Consider the following 25880-nt stretch of genomic DNA (forward strand, 5'->3'; position numbering starts at 1 on the left):
AACTTGGGACCCGATTTTATTAGAAATTTTATTCAAATTATCACTTTTATTCATTAACATTGTCACTTTGTGGTTAAAGTACATTCATGGTTGCACGGGTTACCAACGAGGCAACGATCACTTTTATTCATTAACATTATCACTTCTATTAAAAATAACTTATTTTTGCACATTTCACTTTTTAATATAAGAATCATCACTTTTATTTAGAATGTTATGCTAATTTATATGAGTCATTGTTAAAAATATCCAATTTCATCTAATAAAGACAAATTTGTCTTTCTTTCTAAAAAATTATTAAAACTATTTTTTATTTAAGAAAAACATATTTACCTATAATAATTATAAAATAAAAATAAATTATATTGTCGAATTCCCCGGTCATCTTCCCCACTCCCCTATACACACATTTTTTTCAAAGTTAAATCAATGGGAATTACGGGGTTTATGCATTTTCTTAAAATTGATAGTACAAAATTTAATCTAACCTAACTTAATTTTCAATTTTTTCAATTTTGAGGACTTCTCATTTGTTCAAAGGTTCAGTGTCGGTGACATGTTCCCAGACGTCCTCTTTCCTTGCAGTGAGAGCTATTGTGTCAATTTCTCTATCACTTTCCACACCTGCTTCTAAAGGATCAATTATAGAGTCTACTCATTCAAATCTTTAAGTCGAGCTATGTGCGCTATTGGTTTCTCTTTTGATTCACTTCCATTATTGTCAGTTTCCTCATCACTTTGAGAAACATTGTAGAATTTATTTTGCTTCTTAAGTTTCTTCAATTTATTAGCACATTTAGACTGGATATATGTGTCCAAATCCATGACATTCATGATATTGAATACTTGATTTTGAGGAAGAAGTTTACTTGTTCTACCAATGAGATGAGTTCTGATTATTTGAGTTTTTAAAAACCTTTTGGGGACCACTCTTATTTTTGAAACGATTGAATGCATTTAAGAAGTTTTGGTGAATAAGGTGAAAGATTCAACTAACTCATTTTGATAAATAGTTGTCATTGCAGTTTTCTCGCTCCCAGAATCAGCAACAAAACAATACTTTTTCTTTTATCTGACATCTTTGTTATGAAATTCATCTTAAATGTCTTCAATGAACCCATAAGTTTTTCAAGTTTCATGCCTGACACATCCATGACTTCATCAATAGTTGTGACTTTGTAATAAAATCATTATGGCATAGATCGCATCATATTGCGAACTAATTTTTCTTCAGACATTTTCTCACCTAATGAGAGACTCCCATTGTTAATAGCCAACAACTTAACATGAAATATACTAATATTTTCACTCTCTTCCACCTTCAATTCCTCAAACCTTGTTGTTAGTTGCTAAAGAAGTTGTTACTCACCTTTAAATTCCCTTCATAAGATTCTGAAGCACGTCCTATGTTTTGTTAGCAGTGGTGCACATATAGATGAGAGTGGATACATCCATCGTGACAACAATTTGAATAGAGTTTCATTAGTCCACATATTTATGGGCTTATCATTGTTGTTGGTATCTTTAGGAATAGACCATTATATTTCAATAGCAATCTATGCATTTTCATCAACATATCAGATGAATGAAATCATACGCATCTTCCAGTAAGTAAAGTTGGTGTCATCAAGTAACGGTGGTCTAGAGACAGAACCACTTTCTTTGTAATAAGCCATCAAACACAAGAAAAAGAACACAGGATAGGTGGCAAAGACACATGATCAACACCTATAAACCCGCTCTTATACCAATTGAAATTCTCACATATCCAACCATATATAGTCTTGCAACAGATAATATTATTACGCATGATGATACCAGTATCACAAAATGTATCAAAACAATATAAAACAGTACACCAAGAATGGTTACCCAATTCGGTGAAACCTACGTCTTGGGGCCTTGCATAGGGAAAGCCATCCACTAACCAAAGTTAAGATATAAATGGACTTACACGATCAGACTCGATCTTATTAAGCTATTATATCTTCCCAAAACTCCACTAACAGTGAACAATCAGAAACAAGACAACGACTCACCCCCTAAGCGTGAACTCATTATTTGAGTACGAACAATGTCTTAAGTTTGGGGGAGTTGATAACACTTATTTTTTCATGGTTTTTAATGTTCTTATGATGTTAATTTCATAGGGAATTGAGTGTTGGATAGTTGTTTTGTGCTTAAATTATTTTATCTTGTGAAATATGATACTTGCTCGTACTTTGATGAATTTTACAGAAATATGAAGTCTAAATTTGGACCTGTGGTCTTAATGAAAGTTGTAGTTCGTCTCGATACGAGTTCGTAGGCGCAAACGATTCGCAAATCTGAGTTCGGGCGAGAAAGATATGGTCGAAACAAGAAAGTCGTGTGCAACATTGAATAGTGCCCGATGGGAATTTCCGAATATTCGGGATTTTGCGGGATTTTGAGATTTTATCAGTATTTTCGAGTTCTACACTGGATTTATCTCATTTGCCTATATATAGGTTTTTTTCCTAACCTATTAGACACGTCTCTTTACCTTTTTTCACCCATCTTTTTCCTCTTTTCATATTTTTCTGATTAGAATTTTATAGCTTTCATAAATTAGATTTCTTTTCCTGCAAGATTGAAGAATTCAACATTCAAGCTATTGTTTAGATTTCTTTTCGGATTTTATCAAGTTTATTTATTTTTATTTCTTTCTTATTTATCATGCTTTTAATTTATTTTCTGATGTCTGGCTAGCTTTTTAATTTGATTCTAGGGTTTGTAAAAAGTTAACTGAATTCATGTGATTAATTTGTTAATACTTTTTTGTCTTCCAATTTATGGTTCATAATTCCTAGTGCTTGAATTCTTGTGAATTATCTGATCAATAGTTTGTATGTGTAGCTATTCAGTTTGAGACCTGACGGAGATAACTATTTAGCGGATTGAGAAACCTATGATCATGATCATAGATGGATCATATCAAGGTTAAAATCATATCATACATTCCTGAATCCGCTAAACAGTTATCTCCGCCAGGTCTCAAACCAAATAGCAACACATGTAAACTATTGATCAGATAATTCACAAGAATTCAAGCACTAGGAATTATGAATCATAAATTAACAAATTAATCACATAAATTCAGTTAACAATTTACAAACCCTAGAATCAGATTAAAAACCTAGCCAGACATCAGAAAATAAATTAAAAGCATAATAAATAATAAAGCAATAAAAATAAATAAACTTGATAAAACCCGAAAAAAAATCTGAACAACAGCTTGAATGTTGAATTCTTCAATCTTGCAAGAAAAGAAATCTAATCTATGAAAGCTATAAAATTATAATCTAAAATTGAAAAATATGAAAAGAGGAAGAAGTGAGGTGAAACGAAGTAAAGATATGTGTATAATAGGTCAGGAAAAATACCTATATATAGGCCCAAGAGATAAATACAGTGTAGAACTCGAAAATACTGATAAAATCTTAAAATCTCACAAAATCCCGGAAATTCAGAAATTCCCGTCGGGCACTATTTACTACTGCGTGCGACTTTCTTGTTTCGACCATATCTTTCTCGTCCAAACTTGGATTTGCAAAATGTTTGCGCCTAGGAACTCGTATCGAGACGAACTACCGTTCCAAATTCAAACTACATATTTCTGTAAAATTCATCAAAGTACGAGCAAGTATCATATTTCACAAGATAAAACAATTTAAGCACAAAATAACCATACAACACTCAATTCCTATAAAATTAACATGATATGAACATTAAAAACCATTGAAACTGATCCTTCACAATATCTTCACCAATCAATACAATATGTAATAACAAAATCGACTCGCCGCAAATAGTAACTTGATGGACGTCGTATAACCACAAAATAATTTCTGCAATAGCTAAGAATTAGTATAGTTAGTAGTAAGCAGGGTCGAACCACAAAGAACGGGTAATTGCAATCAATTTTATAGAGATCTAAATTGGTGTAGCCACCACGCCTTAATTTTGAGAGAGAAAATTAATTATAAACTAAGAAAACAAATAAAGCACGAAAATATTCTAGAAAACAATCAATAGAAAGTAATTCAACTCGAATAAATCCATATTAATTTAATAACTCTACTCATCGACTCAAAGATGAATTAATCCCTATCAACCAACCAATTATAGGATACCGTGAACGCACTGACATACCTCAATTCCTACTTACTGTGTCGATAGACATCCGTAGACGCCATACTTTCCTATTTCCCTTATTAAAACACAACCTAGCTATTGACGCCAGACCTAGAATTAATGTTTCAATAGCATTAAGATGAAGAAACCCAGTTTAGACAAATTATCCAATAAACGCAAGTAATAATTCGTCTACCAATTTATTCCTACTACGAACATGGTAGCTTTATCGCTAATCAGCCTTATTCCAATAATTATGGATTGGCAGGAACTAAATTGATTGTAATCCAATTAAATCTAAGTTGATTAGGCATAAACAAAATCAGAATTATCTTTAAACACAAGGAATAAATCGAAATTAACAGGAATCAATTATATGATTAATTAGGTCTCATAGATTATTAAATCAATACTTCATTATTCTCGCTGAATTAAGAATTTAGCTACTCATAATTAAACTAAGAATAATCAAATAAATAAAAGCAAACATAAAAAAGACAAATAAAATTGGAATTAAAATATAAAAATCACCACTTGAATCACAAAAGAAACTTGTCTGCCAAAAGTTGAAGTTCTCGCCGCCAATCACCAAAAACAAAAGCAAGAAATTAAACATAATCTCTAAGTAGTAAAAACGTATCTTGCAACTTAAACTAAGTCCTATATATCTACTAATTAAAAAGTGACGCCCCTTAACCAAAAGCAAAACAAATATACATGGGAATTAAATCCCTAACTGCCGCCTCTCTCTAACAATATGAGCTTTGGCCCTTAACCAATTTAAAAACCAAAGTAAATTGTAACAAGAGTTTTTGGGCTTAATTAATTATAAAATAATTAGCTCCAAGCCCAAATTTTTAAACTCCTCCAAAATCAATCAACTTCTTCCGCTATTCTCAACTTTCACCAGCTTTCTTCATTCACGAACCTTCTTCCACACTTCACACAATTCCTGCATCAAAAGCACCATAACTTAGATAATATCAATTAAAATCGATGGCAAATGACACGAATCTAAATAACTAAAATACACACATCATAACTTTTGTTTTTCTACTTTTTTATCTTTTTATTTTTGAAATTTATTGTGTTTTGGTTAATTTGTTATATATCAAACAATTTATATTCATTAATATTTAATTACTTAAAATTTTAATTACATTGATTAATTACGAATATTTAAATATATTTATATATATATATATAGGAAGAGGTTCTAATAAAAACCTCCGTTAAAATGAGAACTAGGAACCTAATCTTAACCATTTAAAATTTAGATCTAGTGGTTAGGATTTAATTATTTAAAATAGACGCCTAATAATTAGTCATTAGTGGTTAGTCACGTTTTTTTCTCTTTTTAAGTTATTAGAAGGTTAATTATGTCCTTTTACTATTCTTATTTAATTAATCACTCTAAATTAGTTGGCTAATTTGATTTAGCCGTTTTTTTTCTAATAATATTTTTTTAATTAAAGAGCTTTATCCTTTAAAGTTTCACGTTCCATCTAGGTTTTACACGTTTTTTAATTTTTGTATTTGGTACTCTCTATGCAATTACTATGAACAACTATGCAATCATAATTTATTCTATGTAACAATAAAAGAATGTTAATTTATTCTATGTAACAATAAGATCATATCTGTGTAATTACTATGAACAACTATGCAATTATAAAAATAAATACTACATAATTGTGCAAGTAAAATTAATCTGTGCAATTATAATTAATCTAAAGGAATATCTGTGTAACTAAAACTCTATTGAGCTGTAAAACAAATTCATGTCCAAACGCCACTATTGAACTGTATATTTAATATGTGCACCGAAAACAATATATGTGCAACAAAAATTAATTTATACAACTAAAATTTCACATGTGCAACACAAAACAATTAAACCAACACATTAAAATTGAGGAACAATATGCATTTATATTTTCACGTATGCAACACACTAAAATAATTATGCAATTTCAATTTCAAATGTGCAACAAACATATTCTAACTGTGCAACAAACACATTTCTATGCACCAAGTTACACTAACAAAATCTTATAGTGAAAAACTTATGTAAATAACCAACACACAATATTATCGATCAACTCATATTATTTACTGTGCACAAATTTTAATCTATTCAATTACAAATTCTTTTGTGCAACATTTTAATGCAATCAACGTAGTTACACAGTTGCATAGTTGAAGGTTTCGAAGTTCTGAATTGCATAGTTGAAAGATTAGTAGTTTTTGAGTTGCATAGTTGAAGGATTTGTAGTTGCATAGATGAAGGATTCGTAATTGCATAGTTGCATATTTGAAGGGTTTGAAGTTTTGAGGTGCATGGTTGAATGATTCGTAGTTTGCATAGTTAAGTATTTTTGTGAATGCATAGTTAGATGAGATTATTGTATTGCTCGGTTGTTGTATTTTATTGCTTGGATTTGACCTTGCACATAAGAAAAATTGTGAAATCTAATAATATGTTGTTGCATAATTTATTTTTTGTGTTGCACGGATGATTTGTCATGCATATTTGAAAACAATAAATGGTAAAATTAATGTGCGGTAATTACGAAATGAATGTGTAAAAAAGTTAATCACAAATCTAAATTTACTTTTTTTATCCTTATTCCACTTTTAATTTGCCGTGTAGATTTTTGTTTATCAATTCAAAAGTTAATCTGGGCCTTCCATTTTAATGTAATCAATGGTATATATTGGTTCCTAGTTTTCATCTTAGGGACGGTTTCTATATTAACCCCACCCTTTTTGTGGATTCATATATATATATATATATATATATATATATATGGAATTACAGATATTTAATTCTGGCCATTTTAAAGCATATATTCAAGAAGCATAAATTGCGGATATTTAAGTCATCAGCCAATATGGTATATTTATATATGTCACAATATATATATATATATATATATATATATATATATATATATATATAGGGGTGGACTACCGTAAAAGCATATCTTAAAATAAGAAATAAGAGCAATTTTTTAATGTATGAATTTTTTATAGAACACGTATGAATTCACTGTATAAATGTATGAATTGTGAAAAATAAATTTTTGCTACCTTTGAGATTCGAACTCAGGACCATAAATCCATCTAACAAGATTACGAATCAACCGTAGATCTTGATGATCTAAGGGCTGAAAATGATTCTTATTTTATATCTTAAGAAATGCTCTTATTTTAGCCCTTCCCTATATATATATATATATATATATATATATATATATATATATATATATAGGGTTGCATTCTACGAAAACACAATATTAGATGGAGAATGGAGTCGCAATTTGGTTCGTCAGATCAATCTTGATCAAAGGCTGAGATTAGAAGTTAATATAATTAAAATTGGTAAGATTCATAATATCCCTTAATTTACTCCTTTCTCTCTCCGCTCTCCTCTCTCTATCTCCCGTCACCCCTCACCTCTCTCCTCTCTCTCTCTCTTGTCCCCTCTCTCCTCTCTCTCAAGTTCAACACAAGTTCAGAAGTTCAATACCACAAATTCAAAAGTTCACAGAATTATACGTATAAATTCAATAAAATTATTTACAAAATCTGCCGCCCCCTTCCTCTTCTCCGGCGAATGTTCAATGCACGGAGAAGGGGGCGGCGGCCGGAGTTCAGAAGGCGGCGGTGGTGGCTGAACTTGGGGCGTTCGAAGGTGGCGGCGGTGGCTGAACTTGATGGGGTTCGAAGGCGGCAGTGGCTCTGAACTTGAGGGCGGCGGTGGATCTGAACTTGTGGGTTGAACTTGGGGCGTTCGAAGGCGGCGGTGGTGGCTGAACTTGAGGGCGGCGGTGGCTGAACTTGAGTGCGTTCGAAGAGGCGGCTTCCGATTGCTGAACTTGGGCGGCGGTGGTGGTGTGAAGAACATAGATTGGACGGAGGGAGGCGGCGGTCGAAGAGGCGGCTTCCGATTGCTGAACTTGGGGGCGGTGGCTCTGAACTTGAGGGCGTTCGAAGGCGGCGGTGGTGGTGTGAAGAACATAGATCGGACGGAGGGGGCGGCGGTTGAAGATGCGGCTTCCGATTGCTGAACTTGAGAGATGACGGAGGGAGGCGGCGGTGGTGGCGTGGAGAACAGAGAGATGACGGAGGAAAGCGGCGACCGAAGAGGCGGCGCCACGCTGAGGTCGGAACGCGTTGGAAGAGACGGCGCCAGCGGCGGTGGGCTTGCCTGCCGCTGCGTGGGTTCAGTGTGTGTGTGTTCTGTGTGAGAGACGAGAGAGAGAGAGGGAAAAAGGGACGAGTGAGAAAGAGATGAGAGATGAGAGGGAAAAAGTGACGGAAGAGAGAGAGAGGAGAGAGGAGAGAGGGATGTGAGTAATTTAAGGGATACTAATATTAGCTTTTAATCTCAGCCCTTGATTAAAATCGATCTAACGAACGAGATTATGACTCTAAACTTTGCAAATATTTATGTTCTTGTTGAACTATTCCCTATATATATATATATATATATATATATATATATATATAGGGTGGAGTTCTATGGAGACCATTTCTTATATAGAGAATGAAAACCAAATCTTGTGCGTCGATCTTGCTTAATCTAACGGTGATCATTCGTCCATTAATTATTGTAATTTTTCCATATTTATTTATTTCCCTAATTACAACTAATCAAATCTTTTATTTATGCTCAAATCTCTCCCTCACTGTTCCGTCCCACTCTCCAAACTCACGCTCTCTCTCTCTCTCTCTCTCCCACACGTTCGTAGAAAATACTGATGAGCATACTAATGTTCGTTGATATGTTCGTAGAAAAACAAACGAACATACTAAATTTTCTACGAACATAGCAACGGACATTAGTACGTTCATTAGTATTTTCTATGTGAACATTAGTATGTTCGTCTATTTTTCTACGAACATATCAACGAACATTAGTATGTTCATTAGTATTTTCTACGAACGTGTGGGAGAGAGAGAGAGAGAGAGAGAGAGAGAGAGAGAGAGAGAGCGTGAGTTTGGAGAAAGGGACGGAACAGTGAGGGAGAGATTTGAGCAAAAAATAAAAGATTTGATTAGTTGTAATTAGGGAAATAAATAAATATGAAAAAATTACAATAATTAATGGACGAATGATCACCATTAGATTAAGCAAGATCGACGCACAAGATTTGGTCTTCATTCTCTATATAAGAAGTGGTCTCCATAGAACTCCACCATATATATATACTAGCATTTGCACCCCGTGCAATGCACGAGAAATATTTTTATATTTCTAAATTTATATAAAATTGATAACAACTCAATATCACATTTATACATATAATAAAAAAAATTAACTTTAACTAATTAAATATATTTTATTGAATATTGAAAAAAAAAGAATCCACAATAATTAAAAAAATTGATATTATGTAAATAAAAAAATAAGTTAAAAAATTAAAAATTTAAACAATTAAAAAAATTATTCAAAAAAAAATGAGAGGAGAGATAATTTTTAAAAATTTTAATTTTTAAATAAATATAAATTTTATATTATAAATAAAATATATCAAATTAAAGTTATTATCACAATCTTTAATTTAATATGCATATTAAATATTTTATAATTAAACGAATTTCAAAAATTTTGAAAGGAACAAACAAAGAAATAAAAAGATAAAGAAAAAGAAAATAAAACCCTTTTTATAGATTCTAGAACTGTAAATAAACGTTTGTTAGAAATGTGAGTTAGTTGACTTAAATATTTTAATATTTTATTTTAAATTATGAATAGTAAAAAAAAAGTTTACAAAATTAAAAAATAATGAAAAATGAATTAAAGATTAGATTTAGTAAAAAAAAGATGAGAGAGGAGAGAGAAATTTTTAAAATTTTAATATTTAAACTAATATAATTTTTACATTTTAAATCTTATATTTACATAAACTATATCAAATTAAAGATCTTATCGTGATCTTTAATTTGATAGGCATATTGAATATTTTATAATTAATCGAATTTCATAATTTTAGAAATAAATAAAACAAAAAAATAAGAAGTTAAAGAAAAGAAAATGAAAAGAATAAATAGAGTTTATAAATAAATCTTCAATTTTGTTTTAACTACAAAATCGCCATTCAATTTTCAAATTGATTTGAAATCAATTTCTAATTGAAAACTGCTGTTTTAATATAGTATAGATATATATATATATATATATATATATATATATATATATATATATGGAATTGGAATTTGGAATGTGTGATAACACTCACTTTTCCATGATTTCTAATGTTCTCATAATGTTAATTTTATAGAAAATTGAGTGTTTGATGGTTGTTTTATGTTTATATTGTTTTATATTGCGAAATATGATACTTGCTCACACTTTGATGAAATCTACAGAAATTTCAAGCCGAATTTGGAAGCATGGTCTAAATAAAGTTGTAGATCATCTCGATACGAGTTCAGGGGCACCATTGGATCGCAAATCAGAGTTCGGACAAAGAAGATATGGCCAAAACAAGAAAATCGCGCGCAACAGCGGAATACCGACGATCCGACGACGATCAAGTGGCGACCACTAGCTCAAAAAGGATTTTTAGCTTGGAGCCGGTCGTGGTCACCAAACTCGTTGTTTTCTTCACATTTTTGTATATTTTGGGGCTTTTATCAGTATTTTCGAATTATGTATTGTGTTTTTCCCCTATGCCTATATATAGGTCATTTTGTTGACCTATTAGACACCTATCTTCTCCATCTCTTTTCATATTTTTCAGTTTTTTGACTTAAAACTTTATTGCCTTCATAAATTAGATTTATTTTCTGCAAGACTTCAAGATTCAAGCTGTTCATTCACGATTCTTTTCGGATTTTATATATTTTAATTGCTTTATTTTAATGATGTTTTTATTTTCTTTTATTATGTTCGGCTAGTTCTTTATCTGATTTTAGGGTTTGTAAATAGTTGATTGAATTTATATGATTGACTTGTTAATATCTTTTTGCCTTCTAGTTTCAGATTCATAATTCCTGATGCTTGATTTCGTTTGAATTACATAATCAATAATTTGCATGTTTAGCTATTCGGCTATGTGGATCATAGTGAACTATTCATATATTCTTTTTGGAGTTAGTATATTTCTTCTTGATATTTACTGGTGGTAGAGAATATATTAATCTATTGTCATAGATTGCTCTGACGAGAATATATGGTGAGTTTTGTGAATTTTTATTAGGATTGGATTATATTGATAATTAACACTAATGAGTTAATTGTGTGGATTTAATTAATGAAGTTACATTCCCTAGGGTCATTCGTTTATTCATCTTATTTATTTATCTATTTTTATTTGTTCTATGTTGAGTTTAGTTATTTTCTCCACCATATTTTGTGTTTTTTTGGATATTGTAATAGTATTTATTAGGATTATTTGGAGTGTTTTCGATTATCAGTCCACGTGGATACGATATTCAGTTGTTGTTTATACTTGAATTATACTATGTTAATTGCAATACTTTATTGCTAATGAATTAGATTCGAATATGGAATACGTATAATTAATCTATGGAATCAATCTATTTATTTATATATATTAACATAATCTCAATTAGAGGATACCTCAATTAGTGGAGAGCAATGTATGTCATAAGAGTCTAAATTGGTGTCCAACATATTTCAAATTTGGATTGTGGAATTATGTGGAATTATCTATAGAATCAATCTATTTCGTGAGTAATATATTAACGTCATCTTAATTATGGATAGCTGAATTGGGGATAGCAACAAAATGTATATATGTCAGAAGAGCCAATATTAGTGTCCAATGATAAATATGTATGAGCACGACATTCATTATATATACATGTCCGATGAAACAAATTAACACCTCTTGCACCGAATCTTCATTCGTTATTTTACATTTAACACCAAAAAATATGGCTCATTTCTACAATTTAATCAAACATATTCAAAACACTGGAGAAAGTAGAGTTGATTTGATTCTAAAGTTACGAATTATTCAGATATATAAGTTATCAATTACGAAAAGACAAATAATTTTTCATCATACGAGTTATACTATTCGATGATCGAAGTAGTAATCGGATATATGGGTCGATTAAACACATTGATCATTTAAGGATGCAAATTAATTTTAATGTTGGTAATATGTATATATGCATTTCAATTTATTCAAGTGCAACATAACAATATGCATTTTCAAGACTATCAAAAATATTTTTAACTTTACGTCTACCTCAAAGATTCGTACGTTTGAGATATTCGATGATATTTTTCCAACGACTTTATTTGGATTCTATGTTTGCTAAAGTTATTATATATTTTTCCCCCTAAAAAAAGTTGTTTTATACTTGTATTGTTTTGAAATCTTTATCTGTACACATTATTTGGATATGTGTTTTGGAGTATATTGGTTCACTGTAAGATTCAGACAAATTTGAGATATAAATATCTCTTTAATTTTATATTCTTCAGAAAAATTTGAGATATAAATATCTCAGGAAATAATTATGTAAAATTATATATATTTGTTGGATACTTTATGTGAATGGTCGTGATTTTACATTTTTAATACAACATTGGTTTCAAATTAATTTGTGTAATTGTATTTTTATCAAAGTAATCGAAAATATATTTGTATCAAAGTAATCGAAAATTCTCATTTTAATTAATAAGATAGGGTCAAATACGTGTATTTCAAAATCTATATTCCTACGTATCAAAATAACTAGCATTTGCACTCGTGCAATGCACGAAAAATATTTTTATATTTTATTATATAGTATAAAATTGATTATTATATAAAAATTCTAAATATAATTAAAAATACTATAATTTAAGAAAAATATATTTTAGTTTAATATAAAAATAATAAAGAATAATTCATAATAATAAAAAAATGATATTGTGAAAAAAGAAAACAATATAAGTTAAAAGATAATTGAAAAAAATAGATTTATTCAAAAAAAAGAGGAGAGAGCAGAGATAATTTTCTTAAGTTTTAATCTTTAAATAAATATATTTTTTATATTTTAAATCCAATATTTACATAACACATAGTATCAAATTAAAGCTCTTGTCATGATCTTTAATTTGATATGCATATAAAATATTTTATAATTAGTCGAATTTCACAATTTTAAAAAGAAATAAAATAGAAAAATAAGAAGTTAAAGAAAAAGGAAAAAAAAAGGTGTATAGCTTATAAATAAACCTTCAATTTTATTATAACTACAAAATTGCCACTCAATTTTGAAATTTATTTGAAATCAATTTGAAATTGAAAACTCCCTTTTTTTAGTATAGTATAGATTTAATATTCACACTTTGTGATTTATTTGTTAATACGAACTACATTTCTCATTGATATTTAAAAAATACTTCTCTATAATTATAATTAATCATAATTCCAATAAGACAATTTTGTATTTTAATAGGTATATAAATCATATTCTACTATGATGTCGATGAATAAATATGAGAATAGGGGCATATTTAAGTTCTGACAAAACATGCATTTAAGAGGGAATTCATGATGTTTTAAACGATGTCCACACACCTGAATTTTTGAATAATTTGAAATGTTCAGGAATGCCTAATCACGAGATAAAAGGAGTCTATTGGGGGACACCTACTGAAAAGAGTCTATTAGGGGAGATCCAGCTAAAATATTGACCGATACTAATTTTGACAAAAAAAGTGTTGATTTCTAGAATGTCCATGACTTTATCAAATCCACGACTCCCATTCAAATTTGAATGGAGACAATTTCCTCTTATTGTTTCGTATGCCATGACAATCAATAAAAGTCAAATACAATCTCTGTCACACTTTGAGATTTTTCAAAAGAAACCAATATTCCCTCATGGTCAACTTTATGTTGTTGTTTCAAGAGTAAGGAGTCAGAGTGGCTTGAAATTTTTTGCACGTGATAAAGATAAATAGCATATCAAGTAAAATAAATATTGTCTACAGATAAGTTTCTTAAAACTTATAGATTTATTGATTTGTATTACCATGCTTTATTAAATATTACAATTGTCAGTTTTACATTTAATTATTATTATTATAGCACCCCTATTTGTAATAGTACAGTTATAAAATAATAAATTATTTGATTAATTAAAGGTTATGTGTTTTTTTCAATATAACACAATAATTTTTATTTATTATTTTAACACAATACACGGTTAATTAATATATAATTAATTAATATTATAAAAAAAACTTCAATAATTTACCCCGTACATATGCAAGGGTGAAATACTAGTTACTTAGTGAAACAAGAAAACAAAAATAACTAGAATTGAACAATCAATCTCTCACACAATGAAAAACGATTAACTTGCACGATCACACAATAACAACACAATGTATGATCTAACAACACAATACAAAATACTCTATGCACTCAAAAGAATATAAAAGCAATAATTGGAAAGTGTTATTCTCATCTCCTTATATAGTGCAAAACCCTATCTTGATAAATAACTCCTTAAGGATACCTATAAAAAAGCCAACAATAATCTTAATAGATTATTCCTTCAATAATAAGAATCATAAACTGATGCTATGTGAAATCATATGAATAAATAACCCATTGATGTCTATTTGTAATCAAAATCCGCACAGATAAGGAGTCTCTACGAATATCAGGCAATGAAAAACATCTTCTAGTACATGTATTTAAACAAGTATCAAACTCCAAATGTACAATCTTTATAATGACAAATACTTAATAATAATCTATATTCCAATTTCCTTTATATTCACACTCCAAAATGCTTTCTCATAACTTTTTTAGAGAATATGAAATATAAAGGATAAGACTACTAAAATATAATAAATTTTTTCTAAATTTTTAGGTCCCTCATTAGTAAAAAGAATTGCCTGAATTAAAAGTGAGTATTTTAAATTTGGCTCATGGTAGTAGAATATCATCTCAATCTATACCATATTAGGCAACTTCCAATTTTAAATTGATTTCAAATTGATTCGGATGACAATTTTGTAAATAAATTCAATCAAAGAGGGTAGATTTTAAGAAACGGTTAATTTTGCAATTAAGCTCAATTATGGGGGGCCAAAGTTGCAAATACCATTTCCCCGTGCATTCCTACAACTTTCAAGTTTGAACCACTGAATCCTGGCGCCATTTTTGTACCCAAATAAATCTCCAACTGCAAACCCTAGCGAAATTGTACCCCAAAACCACCGAATTTCGCCTCAGAAACCCTAGAATTGAATCGATTAGGTAAATGGACAATGCAAGAAAGGCTGCGTGCCCGGAAAACGAAGAGGTGGCGGCGTATTTGATGAACAAGCGGCATGAATTGGCTCAGAGCTCCAAGGGAATTTCCGACAATATGGACATGACGCTTTCGAAGGCTCATTCAAACATTTGTAACTACCAGAACCCAATAAGAAACCTTAAAGACTTGGCCCAGATTAAGTGAGTGAAAATGCTACTGGAATTATGCTCTTCTAATTTTCATTTGTAGATGATATGGCTTATTTTCGGAAACAAAGAATTCAAACGTCCTTTTTTTAGTGGTGGAGTGTCCTAGGAAATACATTAACCTAGTCTAGTAGACTTAAATTGTTAACTGTGTTTAGTGATGGTCTTAGCTGCACGACTTAGATGTTAATTTATCATTGAGTTTTACTATGCTGTGTTCTGATCGAGGGAAGCTTAACCTACACTGTTAAGCCCGTTGCATTTGCAGAATTTTTTGTGTTTTATTTTCTGTTCAGTTTGTTTGATGCAAGGCAAGTATTTGATTATAAAGGCAAAAATGCATAAGTACATGTCTTGTATTCACCTGTGTGTATATATAGAAATGGCAGATGTGATTTTGTCGGTAGTAATTGCATGTTGATTGCAGGGGTGTGGGTAAGTGGATCTTGAAGCAGATGCAAGAGTTTTTTCAGATGGATTGTGGCCCTTCTGAGATTGAAAACTTGACCAAAAAGGGTAATTTTCTAGTATAATAGCAGATTAGCAATAAAGACCGATTGTTTCAGTTATTCAAGTACATGATTCTTGTTCTTGGCTCTGTACTTAACTAATGCACGTCTATAGGAAACAAAAATAAGGGACCAAAGCGTTATGTGCCACAAAAGAATTCTGTTGCTTATGCTCTACTAATTTCACTTTTCAGGTAAATGGTTAGAATCTGATATTTGGATATTATTTTTTAATCTCATCACTGGAATTTCTATGATGAACTATTGCTTTTGTTTCATTTGGTTTAGGGGAATAGAAAATGGCAATGAATTTATGCACAAAAAGGAACTCATTGATGCAGCTGAAACAAGTGGATTATCTCGTGTACCGATTGCGTATGTTTTCAGTAAGGAATGGCCTTCATATTCTGGCTATACTGTTTAAAATTGACCAACTTTCTCTTTTCTTTCTTCTGGGCTTAGGCCAGAAAAGGCAAAGGGAAAAGCTGGACATTTTGGGAGCTCACCTAGGGACTGGTACAGTGGATGGAACTGTATGAAAACACTGATAAGTAAAGGCCTTGTTGTGAAGTCCAGTTGCCCAGCTAAGTATGTTTTCTTGATCCAGCACTTGACGACTTGACTACAAACTAGATGAATCAAGCTTATTTGAATCTTTGATATTTAAGAATAAACTACAAAGATCATGTCTAGCTCATCCAGATTCCATTCATTCCTTTCCACTACTGAATTGAAACTACTGGAATTGGTACTTGTACAACTTTTACTTCTCCATGTTATTGAAGTGAGGTTCCCAAGTTTATTGACTATTGTTAATGAATGGTATTTCCCACTTGAAGACCACTTTATTTTGCACTTAATTATCTTTTAGAACAATGGAAATAGTATGTTATAATGAATAAGACACAGAAGCAGTATTAAATATCTTGTCTAATTGTCTTCTTTTGAAACAAATTACTTGTGAACTGAAAGTCCCAATTTCGGATATTGATGGTGGTTCAAGAGTTATGACATCAGCTCCATATCAAATGTGGTTCTAACTTCTAACTACTGACTTTGTGGGCTTTTGCTGATTATATATGCAGGTATATGCTGACAGAAGAAGGAAAAGAAGTAGCACGTGAATGCCTGTTGAGATCTGGAATGCTTGGTCCAAATAAGAAATTTGATGGGTTGGAAAGATGTTCAGATTTGGCCCAAAGAGACAAAGTGTGTGTTGATTTGCAAGAAGACTTGCCAGATTTAGAGCCTGTGATGGCTGTTTCAGTTGCAAAAGCAGCAACTAATAATGTGAAAAAGGGAAAGTTATCGGTAGATATTCCACCTGATTATCTTGAGAAGGTATTCTGGGTTCTTTAATGTTGTAAGTTTGCATAGTTTCTGCACGTTCTATATGATTACACTCTTTTGGTGCTTGTTTTGCTGTCTTTCCTTATGTATTGGAATTAAGTCAGTTAAGTTGTTCATTCATGTTAGTAAGGTGGGGCCGTCATTAGTTTGAGCTACTAATGTAATGGTATCTAACTGATTTATTTTGATTGATGCCTACTTTTTTTTTTTTTTTTTCTAAATCTTAAATGCTTGCAACAATAAGGTCTAAATTATTTATCAAGGCGTATATGACTTTCATTAATCTTTTTGTAGTTTATATCTTCCATTAAGTTTGTTCTTTTACTTTATTAAGTTCTGTTTTGGTAGTTTATCAGTATTGGGTTTTCTGAGCAGCAAGTTTTCCGTGCTTTTTCTGAGGTCACAAAAACATCTCAGGGAAAGGACATATCATCACTTGATCGCCTTCGAGAAGATGATATTTATAGTTTAAGTTCCATTCCTATATCTAGAACGGATGACCATTATGCACCTTCTTATTCGTTCCAACTTAGAGATGGTAATAATACTCCTCCCCCTCACTATATGTCTATCTATTATCTAGAAGAAGATGGCGATAATAGCTTTGAAGTTGCCATCATTTGCTGGCAGGTCGAACAGGGGCAAATTCGAGTGAAATGCAAAGACACGCAAATGATGCTTCTAGCAGTAAAAATTCATTGGTTCATACTTTTGGACGGAGTTCTTGTCCTTTGAAACCGTGCTCATCTAATGTAAGTCTTATTTCAGGTTGGCTATGGTGGCTGTGAAACTGGCTATAATTGTTTTGGGCGGTGAGGGTACAAATTCTTGTAAATGGGACAGATCAATCCTTTTTATTAGAAAGAAGGGTTTGTGGAAAGTAGAATTGAGATTATGTTCCTTCTGGTTTTTGGGAACTTTTTCATCCCCTTTAAAACTTGAAGAATTTACAAAAAGAAATAATCCCTCCGTCCTACAAAAATAGTCCTAATTTTTCTTTTTGGGACATCCACAAAAAGTATGCCTATTCTATTTATAGACACTAACCCACAACACATTTTATCCTAATACATCAACTTATTTACATATTCTACCACAAATGGCTCACCACTTCTACAATGAATTATTATTATACTACAACTAATGTGGATCTTTTTCTCCACTCACAATACACTCAACTACAATCATTAAAACCCGTTACCCGTGCCATGAGCTTCTAGGACTATTTTTACATGACGGAGGGAGTATATAACAGTGCTTGAACATGGTATTATCTGCCCTTACCTTTTGTCCCCACCCCTACCAAATAAACACCCAAATGCGTCATCCTACACAATGTTTCAAATTTAGCTAGCTAGAATTATGAAAGAGAATGTGCAACTGCCACATATATTAAGGAGTTCTAGAAAAACAGAATGGTGTGATGAATAAAGTTAAGTTTCCAAGTTTATCTGAATTTTGTTTCATTATTATAATATACCCCAATGTGTAAGACTTTGATATTTGGAAATCATTATCGGCTGTGATCATATAAGCATAAGCAAGAACTGGCTATATGGTATTGATCAAATAGATTCCATTTAACTAAACTAAGGACCTGTGTTATCTCTGGTAAGAAAATTATGGATGTTTGAATCTTTCCTTCAACTACATGTCTATAGAATGTTGAAGAGAATGTTAAGAGTCAGCTTGGCTTCCAAGGATCAGAAACTAAACCCAACTCTTCGGCGACACCACCTTTGGCAATTGGAGAGAAGTTTGGGGATGTTTATGAAGTAGTTCTGATATTAGACAACCGGGAGCAATTTGCTATGCAAGGGTGAGTTCGGCCATAAACTTCTTGTTTGTAACACGTTTTTTTGGATTTTCCTGCTCGATTTAGTTTAAGCAATATATGTTAGATTGCTTAACACATAAAGGAACATACAATTGTAGCTGGAACATATGCTGATTTTTCTAAACCATTTTTGGGTGTATAGTCTTAGGCTCTTAGCTCATTTTCACAGGACGAGAAAATCAAAGATATGCAGAGACAAGACTCTTACTAGACTATTATTAGTATTTTGAAGTTGTCTATCGCAATAGAGAAATATGCAGTGCATCTTTCTTGAAATCTTGATGAGTAATGTATTATTTTATTTCATCTTACCAAAATTACTAAGGAACAGTATGCCAGATTGTTGATATATCCATGGAAATTACTTTTTGATTTGTGCAAGGACTTAAATGAGAATTTTAGTGGCACAATCTGTGTGAGTGCTTCTGTGCTGTAGACAATCTTCTGTATCTTCTTAATTTATGGCCATTCTATATGTAGCTTTTAGACGATGTTAATGAGAATGAGAACCTTATGATGAGGTGGGTATGGACCTTGACCTCTATGTTTCCTTGCAATTTTTTTGTTTGAAATCTTCTTTCATAAAGAATCCTACCAGACCTACCCTCCTATTCCATCTTTTAATCCATTGTTGGTCTTGGGAAGTCGCTCGTGTGTGATGTATATTGCACACTCATTTCCAACATGCTCTCCACAGTGCCGTTTCTGTAGGATGTAATTAAAATATCTAAGCCATGTTTAATTGCTTGCTCGTCTTCTATTGATTTGTGGCACAAAGTGCAGAGGAAAATTGTGCTTGGAGTGGATTTTGCCATGTTCAATCAGTGATCTGTTTTTCTCAAATCTTGGGAGGATTTATCAACAAAAAAAATAATGTGCTATTGGCTGTTACTCTGTTACTGTTCCAGCCATGTGTGGTTGATTTGTCTTGAAAGGTATTAGAGAGTTTTTTAGAATCGTGAAGAATCTTGATTCTCTAGACGGATTGTGGGGTAGTGTTAAGGGTTGGACATCTATTATTTCACGACTTGTTCTTGTGTTTCATCTCCTGGCAAGACTTTTGACATTGAACATAAGTATTGGTAATCATTACTCTTGTGTTTCATCTCTTCTGGCAAAACTTTTGCAGTTTCTTCTCATGAAGATTTTGTAGTACCATGCTCTCACACATGCTATTTGCAGATCACGTTCCAGAAAAATTATAGAGAATATATGCTCTCTGTTTCAAATTCAGATAGAGGTTAGCACAATTTGTTGTATTTTTTGTTGTCAAGGACGACTCTTATCTAAATTCTGTTTAATATATTTTCTTTCGTAGTTAGATTTATTTATATAGTTCCATGAATGCCTACCTTGTGACAGATTTTGTATTTTGTTTTGCAACTGCCACCTTAACTGAGGTGGTTCATGTATTGCTCGTAGGCTGTTGGTCTTGTACTATAGGCAGATATGTTTGCAGATAGTTTATAGTTCTTGTAACTGATGATCAACATATTTACTGTTTACAGGTTAGAAGGTTGCCTGTCGGTGATGGCATTTGGATAGCTCGTCATAAGTATCTTGGAAGTGAATACGTTCTCGATTTCATTGTTGAGAGGAAGAAGATTGATGATTTGCGCCACTCGATAAGGGACAACAGATATCGAGATCAGAAAATGCGGCTTGTGGTAATGTTTACTCTGCAAATCCCGAACTGGATCTTTTTTCTTTTCACTTGATGTTTTAAGAAATATGCTCAACCACATTATCAGAGTGTGACCCAACATTTTTCCCATGGAAAAATCTTGGGCAAACTATATAGTAAGCTATTTTCTAAGTCTTAATAGCACAGTTTGAAGTTATAAGAGCAGGTAACTATCAAAGTTGATGTAGTTACAAGTTTAAATGTTTATATAAAGAAGTATGAGATACTTGTTCACTGATTAGTTAGTTGGATATCTGTTGCACACAAAATGGCGTTTCTCATCCACCCTACCACAGATACATGTTTCTTCATTGCTTTTTCACTTTCTGAATGAAATTTGTCCAGTCTTCTTCCACAGCTATCTGTTGGATGATTTCTTTGGTTTTTTACTTTATTTTTCTTATACAGTAAATAATAACTGTAAGTTCTTTTCTTACCAATTCCCATGCTTTGCAGAGATCATACCATTGGTTTCTAATATCTTATCTTTTTTTATAACAATTTTGATATCTTTGAAGCGATGTGGGCTTAAGAAGATGATATATCTGGTGGAAGGTGATCCAAATTCCTCAGAGGCAGCTGAAAGCATCAAAACGGCGTAAGCAGTACTGCCTACTCTCTAGTTTTATGATGTTGTTAATTAACCTTTTGGTTAGCATAAATAACTTTTCATTGTATATGCTAGATGCGGCAACGATGTTATGCATGGAGAGAATGAATTTTAGAGTACTTTCTGTTAACTACTGGAGTATCATTTAGTTATATGGGTTACCAAGTCTAGTTTTGAGGTCTTCCTAAAGTGCAGCATCATATTTTGGTTACAGCATATTAGGACTTGTTAAATTTGTTAATGCAGTTGCTTCACGACTGAGATCTTGGAGGGGTTTGATGTGCAACGAACTAATGGATTAGCTGATACATTGAAAAAGTACGGTTATCTTACTCAATCAATCAACCTATACTACAGATCTCTGGATCCCAATCAAAAGTGCATTGAGGGATGCCCTCCTTTTGATGAATTTATCAAAAGGTGTGAAGAGTTGGATAAAATGACAGTTAGCGATGTATTCGGTATCCAGCTTATGCAGGTATAGCTCATATTCCAGATGTGCAGGCGACATAATTGTTCAATATTCCCAGCATGTCTGCATTTAATTGTTTCCACGAAGCATCTCCTCTTTTTATTTATTTATTTATACTGATAGTGATGATAGTAAAACCAAATCCACTTCCCCTTCTTTTTATACCGACACTGGACTCGAACCTGAGACCTTTGGCCTCAGGCATATTAACCGCTCTACCACTAGGTCAACACATGCAAACCACTTTCCCTACTTTTACTTATTTGTGATTGTATCCTACTTCTGGAAATCACATTGTTGCTAATAAGATAACCACTGTTCTGGTTATTGTTAAAACGGTTTAGTCCATGCTAATCTAGGAGTACAACTGGATCTTTACATTTTCACCACATACCTAACCTTAGAGTATTGGTGGAAATCCATGTTTAACCATGTACCTTGGAGTTGTACTCCTAGGTGTAGAGCATCATCTAAAGAAGCTTTTGCCACTTTGCAATTGAAGCTAGCTAGAAGATACAAACTTCATCAATAATAGAAGTGTGAGAAAAGAGTTCATGACTCTTTTCATTTGTTTTATCATTATTAAGAAAAAGTGCGATACTTTTTGAATAATTCTTAATGCAGGTTCCACAAGTAACGGAGGAAATTGCTCTTGCTGTTTTAGATATGTACCCAACATTGTTGTCTCTTGCTTCTGCCTATTCACTTCTTGTAAGTTCTCTTGTTACCTTTAGTACTATACATTTGTACTATTATTACATCTTAATGAATATTTTATAACCGAACTTTACTGACAAGTTTAGAACGTAACTTGTTAGTTGTCCATTTTCTAGTTCATTAATGGCACAGCCAAAGCTAATTTTCTTTTGTATTGCTGATTTGCCTTTTCACTAACGTCGGTTCTATTCTCTCCATTAGGCTAGTTACTGGAAGAACTATCTTTTGAGATCTAGCGTTTTAGTCAAGAGCTTGTAGCTATTAGGTTGAAGTAATTTCATTGTAAATAAAATTGGATGACAACCTTATGTTTTATGTGTCAACCTCATTCACAAATTCTTAATTTTAAGAGAATCTGGGAACAAAATATTTGAAGTTAGCTCATGGTTAGTCAATGGAAGGCAAGCCATAGTTGAGATGTAAATTTCGATGACAATGTAGCTCTATCCTCCCCAGGCAGAAAGGAGAAAAATAAGTATTTTGTATTTAGGCAGCATTGAGAAGAGTAAGGCGTCATATCATTGAACTGGAGATGATGTACTTCTGTAAAGTACTAACCCTATGTGAAATTATGTTTCAGTTGTTACACTACTCTACTCTTAAGCAGAGGAGTTTTCACATTCTGAAATTTAAATCCCTGAAAGTAAAATCCGAACCCTTCATCCACCCCACACTTCAGAAGCATAGTTTACATGATATACATCTGTCAGGTTTTGCATAAGATGATAAATTCATGTCAATTTCAGGCAGCCTTCTCAGCTTGTTTAGATATGGGAATGCTACTTCTGTGATGTCTTTTTAACTTAGTTCGTAATGGATACCTTATAGCCAAATATTGAAGCTTAAATTGAAATACTCTTTCCAACTTCTTGTTAAGTAGTTTGACAGAGAAATGACTTTAAATCAGATTGATGAATGAAGATTCTTACTACGTTCATATCATTACCCTCAATATACTGCTGGAAAGTTCAACGTTTCATTGTCATGTTCATTTGTATTTGGAAGTATATTAGTACTATATTTGTAAGAGGAAGTTACAGAAAAATGTACACGGACTAATGATGGAAGATGAAGTGAACCTTTTGAGAGCGCAAAACCATCTAAGACTTTCTTTACTTCATCCTCACTTCATTTTTTTATATTTTGCCACTTCAAATTTCTCCCTTAATCTATTTTCTCACTTTCACTGCATTTTTATTTTAATATTTACATCCCTCATCAAAAAGTGAAAAAACTAGTGAAAAACAATTAAAAGTTTGAAAATGTACTTTTTACTTATTTTATTTGATACAACTGTTATCATTTCTATACACTGTATTTTCATTTTTCTTGACTTGGAATTTCCAAGTTGTTTAAAACAACTGATACTTTTTATAAATATTTCAAAATATTGGATGCCATTTTGTAGCTTTTAGAAATTTACAAAGAACAAAATTAGAAAAATAGGAAATTTAAGGGAGGTGGCAGAATAGATAAAGAGAATAAGTTGAAGTAACGATTGGTTTCAAAGGGCAAAACTGGAAAATTTAGGTGGCTGTGCTTTTCTGGGTGAATCTGTCGTCGTTCCAAAAGCTGATCTATGCACGTTAGTGGATTTGTCCAATGTTTACTGCAAACATTGTCCTTCCCCTTCGCAGATTCTTGCCATTTGTCCCCTTCCTCCTTGTTCTGTAACAGTCTCCAGCCACACTTGATTCTGATAGCAACGTTCCAATGTGAGTTTATACAGGTGCAGAGGATGAGGTTAATGGTAGTTGGGTTATCTAGTTAGGGATGATGGAAGAGCAGTTTTCTTATGGTTCCTATCTTTACTTTTATTTGTGAGTTCTAAGAGTTTATTTGGTCTAGGAGTCCTTGGATATATTATAACATGCAAGACCAAGCTTAAGTTTCCATCTGCCGTTTACTGCAGAAATTGCTTGGCCAGGGAGATTCTCCCTTCTACCGACATGGTTGGGTCTGTTGATCCATCAGGTTACGATCATTCATTAACAGTCTTTCCCCTTCCGCTAATCTCATATGGAATAGATTTTTAAGGCTGGAAGCTCTTAACTCTAACAGAATCCCTACCTGATCCCAACCAAGTTTCACTTCTTTGGTGATTGATGCCACTTCCTTGCTTTTAACAGTCAGCTTATTATTGCATTCTTGCTCAGTTGCTCCTCGTATAAATGTTTCCAATTATTGATGGATGTGCAGACACACTAGATGAGGAGAATACATAATGAATGCAATAGAATACATAAAGCAAGCATCCCTTTTTTTTCAGTAGAATTTTATTTTGGTATCATATTTACTTAATGTAGGAGGGTGATGTTAGTGCACAGGAGGAAATGCTTAAAAGGCAGAGCAACAACTTGATCAGTGGCCCTGCAAGCAGAAACATATTCCAACTAGTTTGGGGTGGCTAAAATCTCTGTATAAATCTCTCTCTCTCTCTCTCTCGATATAAGAAGGAATGTTTTCTTCTGCAGTTTAAGAATTTATGTGAAGGGTTTAGTGTAAAATCCTATCTTTTCCTTTTAAGGCCTTTGTGGTTTTACTCTCAAAGAACCATCTGCTGATTTTTTTGACCGTAGAAAGTTGTTTAGTCGGCCAATGTATCTTATGAAGGTAAATTAGATACACCTCTGTAAATTAATACTCGATAAATTAATAAACAATTCTAAGATTAGCCTAACTTGTAAACTATTTTTTTTGTAAATTAATTAAAAGATAATAATTTTTTAGAAGATCCTTGTATAAATCTATGGTCTCATTGCTTCATAAATTAATAATCTCTTAAAATTTCAATCATAGTAAAACATGAACTTATTGTTGTTTGCTTTGTATTGAATTTTATATCAAAATGAATTTGAACTCTTAACATTTTCAAGGAACTTAAAATCTTTGGTATGGTGTTGCAATAAGAAATTATAGACGATTTTTAATAGTATTTCTTTTGCGTAAATTTGATTGTATTGTATTGTATCATCTAGAGTTTCATCCTCAATCGGTTTTTGACTATGGTATTAATGATATTTTCTAAGCTTTGATTCTTTGAACATGCTTCATTTTCATCCGGGGTATTCTAATACGCGATTAAGTTCATGA

At 32.0% G+C, this 25880-nt stretch overlaps 1 protein-coding gene across 6 annotated transcripts; it reads left to right on the forward strand.

Annotated features, from left to right (window-relative positions):
- The first annotated feature begins 15262 nt into the window (after positions 1–15262).
- On the forward strand, positions 15263–25458 carry LOC130993137 (crossover junction endonuclease MUS81). Of its 6 annotated transcripts, none has more exons than XM_057917912.1 (15): positions 15263–15602; positions 16036–16124; positions 16233–16311; positions 16406–16492; positions 16580–16705; positions 17203–17458; positions 17867–18005; positions 18098–18219; positions 19129–19286; positions 20487–20544; positions 20813–20971; positions 21507–21586; positions 21845–22076; positions 22695–22781; positions 25094–25458. In XM_057917912.1, the coding sequence occupies exons 1-15, from the start codon at positions 15409–15411 to the stop codon at positions 25196–25198; spliced, it is 1971 nt and encodes a 656-aa protein (XP_057773895.1). In that variant the 5' UTR covers positions 15263–15408; the 3' UTR covers positions 25199–25458. The 6 variants fall into 6 exon arrangements, with proteins under 6 accessions (XP_057773895.1, XP_057773897.1, XP_057773898.1 ...); XM_057917914.1 differs by lacking the exon at positions 25094–25458 and adding an exon at positions 24700–25070 and having other exon boundaries at positions 15276–15602; XM_057917915.1 differs by having other exon boundaries at positions 15277–15602; positions 25108–25458.
- Positions 25459–25880: the final 422 nt, after the last annotated feature.

Source organism: Salvia miltiorrhiza, chromosome 7 (genome assembly GCF_028751815.1).
Source record: "Salvia miltiorrhiza cultivar Shanhuang (shh) chromosome 7, IMPLAD_Smil_shh, whole genome shotgun sequence".
Taxonomy (NCBI): Eukaryota; Viridiplantae; Streptophyta; class Magnoliopsida; order Lamiales; family Lamiaceae; genus Salvia; species Salvia miltiorrhiza.

Coding starts and splice junctions, on each gene's coding strand:
- LOC130993137 (XM_057917912.1), top strand. CDS start 15,409: ATGGACAATGCAAGAAAGGCTGCGTGCCCGGAAAACGAAGAGGTGGCG. Junction 15,603..16,035: donor AAAGACTTGGCCCAGATTAA/GTGAGTGAAAAT, acceptor TGTTGATTGCAG/GGGTGTGGGTAAGTGGATCT. Junction 20,972..21,506: donor ATCAGAAAATGCGGCTTGTG/GTAATGTTTACT, acceptor ATATCTTTGAAG/CGATGTGGGCTTAAGAAGAT.